The following is a 10,754-nucleotide window of genomic DNA, read 5'->3' as shown; positions in this document are numbered from 1 at the left end:
GGCCAGTCTGCTCCGCCAAGACGGGGATCGCCAACTCCTAAGATCCCCACTTTGTTCTCATTTGCACAAGCAATGTGTGTTAAAAACAACAACAACAACAACAACAACAAATCTTAACAACCATTTTGCATTCTTAAGGAGCTCAGTAGTATCTAGTAGGTACCACTTTGAACTGAAAATACTACTAACTTGAACTACCAAAGAGCTTTCCAAAGATTGGGCCCCATAGTCCAGGCCTGCTGACTTTTGAGTGCATCATTTTGCAACTGTAAAATTCCTTTTTTGTAAGTAATTCCTTATTTAAATACATTTAACGAGTGTGGGACAGCCCTACATCTCCCTTGGAAAACAAACCCCAGCCATCCCTCCTTACTTTCTTCCTGTCCAATGCTGCCTGCAGTCCCAGCCTGAGCTACCCCCGGGACAGTGATGGCCTATGGAGTCCAGAATAATCCACTGTTAGAAAAGCTTGCTCCCAAGTAAAATGCAGAATTCACCCTGAAGTGAAGGTGTCTTGAATCCTTACACCACCACCCCCTCCAAAATACCTTGACACTAATTTGTGCCACTTCCTCTGCCGTGTTTCCACAAAAGACTCATTAAATAGTTACAATTTCAAATCCCAGAAAAATCTAATTTGGGGTGAGGAGCTACCTTTCATCTGTTAAAGCCTGCACAAGTTACAGCACATCACACACAAGCCTGTTCCCATCACATTGCATGACTAGATAGGTATCTTTAAAGAAGACATCCACCAACTGCTTAGATAAGAGATTCAGTGGGGACCCATTCCCCAAAGGGAATGGATGTAAAGCAGGTAGCAAACCACTATCACAGCCCTGAGGATGCCCCCATTATTTGCTTCCAATTTAAATTACATAGGAATTAGCATGGGCCCAAATTCTGAAGGAAATGGGCAAGAGGCAGTAAAAAAAGGCATTGCAGAGAGAGGGAGGGAAGGTCAGGTGCAGCTTACACACATATGGTGCTTCTTTTACTGTTGGTAAGATTCAGAATTAGAGCTGGACATTTTATACAGATGTCATTAACATCCAATGTTAAGACCGTCTTTCTTGGAAGGATCGTTGAGCCTCTTGCTTGAAGCTTTAAATCTTTTACTATCAGTAGCTGATGTGTTTCCTCCTCTAAGGTACCTGGGACTGGTAACTGCCAAGGAAAGACCCTCAGGTCTGACCCTATATACCCTGTATTTCTTTATCTTTTCTCCCCCAGATACACATACACACACACACACACACACACACACACACACGTGCTCTTCTCAGCACAGTTGCTTTTGTTATTTAGGGAACAAAGGAAAGTTGATCAAGGAGATATTGGCACGCCAACAACTGGGCAATAGGCAGTATCTGTACAGTACTTAGGAAAGAGCAAAGCACAGCCCATAAAGACTCAAGCATGTCTCCACAGACTTCTCAACCATTCAGACCTGCCTTCCCCTGCCCCTGAGGAACAAGGAAAGCCAGAGTGTAAAGCTATTGCTTTACACCTGAAGTTGAAGTGAGAGGGGGACCCACTGAGTACAGAGGGAGCAATGTTCCTCAGCCTGGGACAGGAGGCATTCAGCAGAGCAGGAGCCCAGGGCATATATCACCGTGACATGTGTGACGGCGTATTTTCATTATTACAGGATTAAAACTAAAAAAAAAACCACCAAACCCAAAACAAACAAAAAAAAAAAACCACCTGAGCAGCCTAATTCTCCACAGTAGCAGTAATGATTTAGTGTAAATTAATTTTGCAGATTACCAGGATTTTTTCCTGCAAAACAGTCCAAGTTCTCTGCAACATCTTCATTAAATGTGTGTGTCTATGTATAAATACATATTATTTTTTTAATTCTATCCTTCTTGCCTCCCTTTTTTATTTTATTTTATTTTATTTTCACGATGCAGGACAGCTGTGTCTGGTACTGATGAAACTCTTGGCATTCTACTGAAATGTAAAGTTCCCCGGTCTTGCATTTTCTGCTGATAACCAGCCCATAGATTGCAACAAAAGCAGTGATTTGAACTTTGCATTTTACTGGTCTGTCAGATCACACCAATGCAGTCAAAGTTATCTGCCCCAATTCATACAGCATTATCTTTTAACTTAATGGAAGTGAAAGAGAAGCCTGTGCTCATTACCCAAAGGATGCAATTATTACTTCCTCTCTATATTGTTGCTAGTGAAGGATAAAATCCAGGATATGACCTTTTCATTAAGTGTCAAGCCAAAATCCACCTGGGACAGCCTAAGGAGGCTACCCTCATCCTTTCACTCAGTAATTCACAGCAAAGGCCCTTGCCACATACAGCTGAGAGGAATCTTTGAGAAAGATCAGTTTAAGGTAACATCTAACAAATGCTGATCAATAGATGAAACGCCAAAAGCTTTGTCTCCTCCTGCATGATCCCATCACAACAAAAAAAAGCAACATTAATTTAACACATCGAGCCTCTCCCAAATATCCTGCTCTATCTGCGCACGGTGTGAGGTCACAAAAAAAGACAATAAACAGAGAATATGAGTGATATAATGTATTAGTGCAGTAAAATCTTCAATAGAAACTTGAACTCCAAGAATGCATAATAGTGTTGAATTCCTTATATTTTTTGCTTTGTTATGGCAATAATAACATGCCTTTTGAAGTTCATACAGGGAGATACTATGCCAAAAGGCAAATACTTACAATACAAGAGCACTTGGTACATTTATTTCCTTCAGGCCTAAATTCTTCTCCTTCATTGTAATGTCTCCCTTCAAATATACAACCTGGAAAACAGCATTTGAATAAGTTTAGCTCAGGATAGCACACTGCCTTTTCCCTGTAACACACCCCACCATAGGACAATATGAATAGTAAATCGTACCATCCTCTCTGATACAAATCACTTCAGAATCCTTTACAAAGGCCTTGAGAACACCCAAATATCTTTTGGGGGAAAGAAAGCATCCTTCTACAGCAGACAAATTTGCACCAGTGAAGTTAAGGCTAAGTCAGGTCTTCCATTAAGTGGCTTTGAAACACTTTTCTAAGCTGTTTGCTTTTTACTACTCGTACTTACTCCCGGAGTTTATATTAGATGTTGGCAGAAATTATAACAAATTAGAACATAATAAACTCATTATATCACAACTGGAGCAGCGCTTACCTACAAAACCTCTGTTAAAATTAAATTAGCCTATAAAACCAGGTTAATCTGCCACCGTGCTTCACAAACGCAACCCACTCCCCTTCAAAAAGTGAGTCTCCTTTAGGATTACTCTTACACTTCCCCTCCTGACAAAATCCCAGTCATCAGCCAGGCAAACCCAGCTGACAGACCCTCTGAAGAACAACGTAAATACATATGAACAACGTAAATACATACGTGGCTACTGCCACAGGCTATTGCCTATGCATTCGCCAGTCTGCATGTCCTCTACTAAAAAATACAAAGCATGCTCTTGTGTCATTTAGTGCATTGCAAGCCACTGGCCCACATTTTAGTAACTTGTCAAGTACAACGGAGAAGTTAGAGGCAACCTCCCAGATAATGTCGGTTATCATTAGAAATACAGTTGCACATGTGGAACAGCATCTTCCCATGAAATCTCACCTGGACACACAGGGCAACACATTCCCATGAGTTTGGAAGGGTTTTTGCAATGAACAACACACTGTACCTCTGACTCTACTATCACTCCTTCCTGAAAAAGAAGCAGATCAGACATGTTCATTGTTAGCGTTGTCGTTGCTTTAACAAGCAAAAATCCACAATTACCAGCAGTACAATTAAAGCACGGCACATGCTGCCGAGCACTGGATTTCAAAACGTCTCTTCTTTCTGTACCTGCTGCCTGGTATCAGGATTCAGGTTAATCCACAGTCAAAAGACCCACTTGAGTGTCCCTGACTCCAGACACAGGATGTGCCTTAAAATGCATCAGGTAAGAAACCAAGCACCTTCTTAGGAGAAGGAATCCTGCTTTATCAGGAATCCTTAGCCGCAGTAATCTGCCATGCAGGTCTGGTGAAAACAGGCCAGGCACAAGGCATTCTCGTCCCTCTCCCCTTGGAGGAAAAAAGACTTAGAAAGCAGATAAAAGCATCTTGTTCTGTAGAGGGGAGACGCTTATCTTTGATGCTTTGCGTGATAAGTATTAGTAAATTAACATTTCCTGTACTTCTTGGTCGAGAAGTCAAGAGTCCTCCTGAACAAATCTGGGTGTGAGGATCTGTGCACAAAAGGCTGCTACTTTTTTTGTAGCTTGCAGCTTTGCATTTGGAGGCAAGGGAAACCTGTTTTTTAAATGTGTGGATCTAGGGTAAACAGGATCACCCAGTTTTACATTTAGACACTAAAACAGGCAATAAAGAATTGATCATTTCATGTAGCTAGTAGTGATCAAAGTATCTAAATTCAAGCTGTGAGTATCTTTTCATTAAGTGCAAGGATACAGAATACTGCTGCTCCAACTTCATTCTTCTCAGTGCACTTGTCTTTAAAAACATGGGTGAATTTCGTAGAGCAGAAGTATCACAGAAAAAGAGAAAAATCTTGAAACCCTTTTCTCCTATTTGTAGAAGCTCTTCATACTCATTCATCTCTCTTCTTTCCAACAGTTGTGATTCTTAGTAGCTGCCTGAGTGTTATTATTAAAACTGGATCAAATTATCAGCAAAAATTGCAGATCTATTCACAGACAGAAACTAAAATTACCTACATAATTACTTGTTTTGTGCCTGAAAATGGACAATCTTGCAAATGTTATGGTTGCAGATAGGTAATCTACCAAAAATACCACTGTGTTAACAGCACAGGAGCCCAGGAAAAGAAGACTTGGTTGTGGGTTTCTCTTAAAGAACATCCCCGGTAAAACCCATGGCCACATACAGACAAAAGTGTCCAATTACTAAAATAATAATTTGTATCTCAGAAAAGGCTTAGCATGCTGAAAAATGAGGACTTACTTCAAGGTCAAGACAGCAAGAAATGGCAAGGCTGCGTACCTCTCCTTCAGCAACGTTTGGGTACTCAAGTCATATAAAACCTATCCTTCTGAATGTTCGGTTATAGCTGGCCACATCTGAGTGGATTTAAACTACTCTGAACGCAAATTCTGTATTGTGCTTTGGGTATAAAATATTTCATGTCGTTCGGATTGGGAAAAAAAGGCTCAGAATTTCATGGGAAAAGCTCACAACGCAATAACCACGATGCTGATGACATCCTTACCTGGCACTGGTATGTAACACAGGGATTGCTAGGGAGGTGCCATTTCATAGAGCTGTTGTACGTATTTCCTCCAAAACTGCAATCTAGAGGAAGAGAGAGAAGCACATCAGTTAGGCTGAACGCAATCATCCTGTGGGAGGCTGCTGATGAGGATCACAGAGCAGCATCCTAAATGCGACCCATCCTCTCCCCTGGGTTAACAGAAGAAGTAGAGCTGAGAGCTGGGACTGACAAGAAGGATCGTGCTGGAAGCAACCCCCCCACCTCAGATGTCTGCTCCTGGCGCATGACTGTCCAAACTCCTTACAAACTATGACCATTCAAGACAAACCAAAACCAGTGACAATTTACCTAAAAATGGATGTTGGTGGCTATTCTGCTGTCCACACAGGAGCTGCTCAGCCACCCATGCACTGGAGCGGGGACAGGGAGAAGAGAGGGTAAGAGAAGAGCTGGAAGCATTCCTCATCCAGCCTGGCCGAGCTATCCTCATCCATTAACCAAAACCCTCGGGAGAGCTCTTCAGCCAGCACAGCTCAGCATGGATGCACTGACACCGGCAGAGCTACCCCTTCTTTATACCTTTTTCGCTTTCATGACAGAAGGGATCAACATCCACATACAGTACAAGCCATCAGGCTCTCTGTGGGTGGTGAATCTCTGAGTGGGGACATTTTGCAGTCCCACGGGGTTTGGCTTTATATGTCTTTGTGTGTTACATGACAACTTTGTTAACAGAAAATAGGTCGGTTTGCCCATGCGCAGGATCGGCAAGCATTTTTTGTGCAAAATGAAGTTTCATTGAGCTGTCTGGAAAAAAAAAACCCACACGATAATTTTCACATTTTTTATTACATGTTCCTACTAGTTTCCTTCCCACTCTTTCACTGTTTTCTGGTATTTTGCAAAAGGGAAAACCAAAAAGGAACACAAAGAAAAGAATAAAATATCTCACCAGAAAAGCAAAACTAGAAAAGACATATTAAGTGGAAATAAAATATTTGTTTTAAAAGAGTTAGGGTGAATCTCTGAGTGGGGACATTTTGCAGTCCCACGGGGTTTGGCTTTATATGTCTTTGTGTGTTACATGACAACTTTGTTAACAGAAAATAGGTCGGTTTGCCCATGCGCAGGATCGGCAAGCATTTTTTGTGCAAAATGAAGTTTCATTGAGCTGTCTGGAAAAAAAAAACCCACACGATAATTTTCACATTTTTTATTACATGTTCCTACTAGTTTCCTTCCCACTCTTTCACTGTTTTCTGGTATTTTGCAAAAGGGAAAACCAAAAAGGAACACAAAGAAAAGAATAAAATATCTCACCAGAAAAGCAAAACTAGAAAAGACATATTAAGTGGAAATAAAATATTTGTTTTAAAAGAGTTAGTTTATTAATGCAGAATTGTTTCAATTAAAACTTAATTCTTTGGAGAGCCAAAGTGTTTCTTAAAAAAATTTTTAAAAGCAACACATACCCTATTTTCTGCAGGAAAGAAGCCCATTTTCCATTTACTGCTCTGAGGGTTTTTTCCTAGTCTATTTTATTCAAAATAGGCTTGATCAAAGTGCCCATGAAACCACCAGGAATCCTGTCGGAGACTTTGAAACACAGACATATACATAGAGTCACCAAGCACAAAACTACAGTCAGTCAAACGATGCCCACGGCACCATTCTCTTTCCACACCCCACCTCAGCAGCTACTCTAAGTCATTCTCTGCTGAGCAGGGTGCACTGTCCTGAACTGCTTTGGGCTACGTTTTATGCCCTTCTGAAAATAAAGGCAAGTTATCAGCCCTACACCAGTAAATCTTTGAGCCCACTGTATAAGAAAACTTGAGGGTCACAGCTCCAAACTGCTGAGGAACTTAAAATACGCACAAAATCATTTTGTATTCAACCCCAAATTTAAAGAAAACCTGATATACAGGGATTATTTGCAAATGTGTTAACCACCTCCAGTTAAGATCTTAAACAACAGAAGACTTGTACTTCAGGATTTGCAGTACTCAGACATTTTTCCAGGCTAAGTACAGAGCAACACAGGAGAAATCTGCAGATGCTGTGGCCCTTTCACTTACCTAAGCTGAAACAGGTATGTTTTTAAAATATTTGATCAGTAGTCTTAAGAGCTGGCTGTGATAATTTAATCTTTGACAAATATTGAAAGGTACAAAGTATACATCTGAATCTTTTTTTTTTAAGTAGCAAAGCCCCTATGAAGTGATTTCGAATAATAAAGAAGTGTTCAGATTTTCAGGATATCAGTAAAGTTCTGCGTGAGCTCTCATACACACAGGCCAACACATCAAAAGAGGAATGTGAAGCCCTATACTCCTCTCATGCATTTTGAAGTCCCATTCCGAAAAACACCAAGCTAATTTGTAGCACAGTCTCACTTACTGCCCACTGCAAACCCTGATGAATAGCAGAGCCTGTTCAACACATTTTAGTATCCTCAAGTTGCAGAAGTCCAAGCCATACTGGCATACTGGTCCCGGTCCGAGAAAGAGTTTACACGTGTGCTGGACACTCAAGATGGAACAAGCTGTGTTGTTTAATATCCGTGTGCGTGTTTTACCAGATGGGTCTGGTGTCTTTGGCACTGTGCAGAATCAAGGGCTAGGTTGGAAACTAACTGCAAAATACCTTGCATATTTGCTCACCAATTATGTTCTTTAATTTAAAATGTTTTCTCTGTAAGAAAGCTAATGACCCAGGGCTAATCTGCATGTACAGATGTATATATTAAATTTTCAGTTCAAGGATTAGTCTGGTCGAGAAAGCATGAAAGTGGTGCATCCATGCAGTCACCACTGCTCTCGCTTGAAGTGCATATCCAAGCTATGCTACAAAATCCTCTGCCCCACAGTGCCAGCGTTGTCCCGGTGGAAAGCAGCAAGGGGGGAGCCGAACTCCACCTGCCCGCAAGCCACTTCTGTCACTGATAGGTAGTGCTGGCAGCACGGGGGGATGGCACACCAGAAGTAACTATGGCAGGGAGAGCTTGCAGGCAGCAAAAGAGAAATTTAGAAATGGGAACCAGGATGGAAAATTCTGCAGAAGCATTGGAGATACTAAGACTGCTCCCAAGCTTTGGCACAGGCCAGCAGGTTGTATAAGGGAGTCAGAGCAGCATCGTGCAAGCACCAATGCAAGGCACGGTGGGAGCTGGAGTTCATCAGATGCTCCGTTGAAGAAAACAGCACAAAGGAAGGCAAGAGTTAGCCAGTAACGTGGGCAGGCTTGGCAAGAGCTGGGGGAAGGCTGAAGGTCAGGCAAACTGAAGACAGGGCGAGAAAGGAAGTGCTTTACAATCTACGGGTGAGATTTTAACCTGTCCCTGACTAGAGGTGTGCCCTGACACTCTGCCCTTTGTACACCCCAGAGCTACACCCACCACTCACTCTTCAAAAGGAAAAGGAAAGAAAGCCCACATACCAGCTAGTTTTTCTGAACCTCACTTTCAATGCACAAATCTCTCAGCCGACACCTGCAAACATATACCTGGACCTTCCTAGCCCACCTATTCATAGCATGGAAGTTTATGAGCCTCACCTAAATTCAGCTGAGTTGAAACCCACCTGCCTCCATGCATGGACTCAGTTGAGTCATTCTAGCTCATCCGTGGTCAAAGGTCCATCATACTTGGCTTGGAAAGTAGCAGTCACTGAATATCGCATGTCCAAAGGCATCAGCAAAGTCCCTGATGCCAATTTCTACAACTGAGTATGGCAGAACATACTTCAAGTTCCTAAAAGCCATTTTAATTCCCTTTGGAAATATTATTACATTAACTTAGTTTCTCCATCCGCCATTTGAAAGGGAGAGCAGGAGAAAAGAATAAATCGAGAAAGATCAGAGCTTAGCACAATCACTTAAATGCCATCCACTTACTTCTGCCTGAATACATACTTAAAACAAAACTTTAAAAGAAAGCACTACAGAGGAGGTTTTCAAGAGGGGAACCCAAAAAGCCTGAGAATGTTCTAAGTAGTACATGAAAAGTAACAGGTTCAACATTAATAGGTAAATTTGATCCCATGACATATATCCCATAAGGAAAACCTTTAAGATTCCACATACGGAAGGAAGTTAAATATCAGTGGTCTATGTCAATTTTAATGGAGCTAAGGTGATTCATATCAGTCAAGGAGTGTGTCCTAATTTTTTAGTCTTTCCTGCTTCTTTCTTTAAGAATAGCTGGTGTTTTATTAATGTAAAATATTAACTTTCGGTTAGTTGTAGGTTTTGTTCCTATTACCTACTTCAACCCAAATAGTTCAGATAAGTCCTGGATAAACACGCAAGCTGAAAGTTGCTTATCTGAATCAAACCGAACCACACCACTGAATACTTTGAAGTTGGTCAATTGTTGTACATGCGGTCTAAACTGCTAATTACCTTCTAGTCACCTCATAAAGGCAAAATCATCCTGTAGACTTGAGTCATTCCTGCACAAAAAATGACAATAAAATAGTTAAATCACTTCTAATTTACTAATTTAGCTACTTTGTTTCAATGTTGTGCATGCCTTACTCGAGCATCTTAGTTTCAAACATAATAAATGAACCTTTGGCTGATTCAATTTAAAAGAGAGCAATTTAATTCCAAAACAAGCATCCTCACACGGAATTGGACTGGAATAACAAAAGAGGCAAATTATAGCAGATTTTGTTATTGGCATGTGGACAAGTTGGCAATCAGGAAGCCATTTGTCTTTCCAAATCCAGTAACATTGTTAAATGACCCTTTTTTTTCTTCCCCAGACACCCCAGCACAAAGCAGTATCATGAAGATAGGGAAATTGACTGTAAGAGACAGTTTAATAGTGCTAAAGCTCATCCAGTGTCCTCAGGAGTTCATTAAAAACAAGCCCTTATTACTCAATTTGACATTGCATAATAAGATTCCAGAAGACATTTTTGCTTATTTTAAAGCTAATGAGAATTTTATAGACAAGTCATTTCTGTATTCTCCCAAGAAAAAGTGATAGATTGCTGCACAATAGACTGGCTCCCTATCCCTCATTTCTTCAGCATCTTTCTTCTCCTATTCAGTCTTTTTCTTGCTTTCCCTCCGCTTTCTATTTAAAAAAGTAACCTCCTATTGGCATGGAAAATAAACATTAGGAAAAAGAAAACAGTCAGAAGACATGTTTTATTTAGTGTTTGATAAATTAATCCTCAGGGAGGTATCCAGGCATGCTAACACTAAATACCAGTTCTAGTAAAAAAAAATAAACAAAAAACCCCCAAAAAACCCAAACCAAAAACAACCAAACAAAAAAACCCCAATAACTTGCACATTCTGCAGTATTTCCCTGGCATGAAATCTGTTGGCCAAAATACGAGAACTGTGAATCACACATACACCTATTATAAAATGTATTTTCAATGTCTTAATGATGGTAAAGCCATTGACAGCTACTAGAAAATTAAACTTCCTATTGCGTAACCCTGGTCTTCATTTGTCAACACAGAAGCATGAAAATATATACAAAATCTCCCATGCTTATTGAGTCCAACT

At 40.7% G+C, this 10,754-nt stretch overlaps 1 protein-coding gene across 1 annotated transcript in view; it reads right to left on the bottom strand.

The window, feature by feature from the left end:
- The window catches only part of BMPER (BMP binding endothelial regulator), a 291,188-nt gene that overhangs the window by 108,693 nt on the left and 171,741 nt on the right, over positions 1-10,754 (bottom strand). Inside the window, exons 10-12 of the mRNA XM_009332417.1 lie at positions 5,226-5,308; positions 3,606-3,696; positions 2,696-2,778 (exon numbers count right to left, since the gene is read on the bottom strand). Of these exons, the coding sequence (XP_009330692.1) occupies positions 2,696-2,778; positions 3,606-3,696; positions 5,226-5,308 (257 nt within the window). The remainder of the gene's footprint in view (positions 1-2,695; positions 2,779-3,605; positions 3,697-5,225; positions 5,309-10,754) is intronic.

The sequence above is a fragment of the Pygoscelis adeliae genome, unplaced genomic scaffold, assembly GCF_000699105.1.
Source record: "Pygoscelis adeliae isolate BGI_AS28 unplaced genomic scaffold, ASM69910v1 Scaffold58, whole genome shotgun sequence".
NCBI classification, from domain to species: domain Eukaryota; kingdom Metazoa; phylum Chordata; class Aves; order Sphenisciformes; family Spheniscidae; genus Pygoscelis; species Pygoscelis adeliae.
Note: the sequence above shows the minus strand (reverse complement) of the source record. Positions and strands in the feature narration are given on the sequence as shown.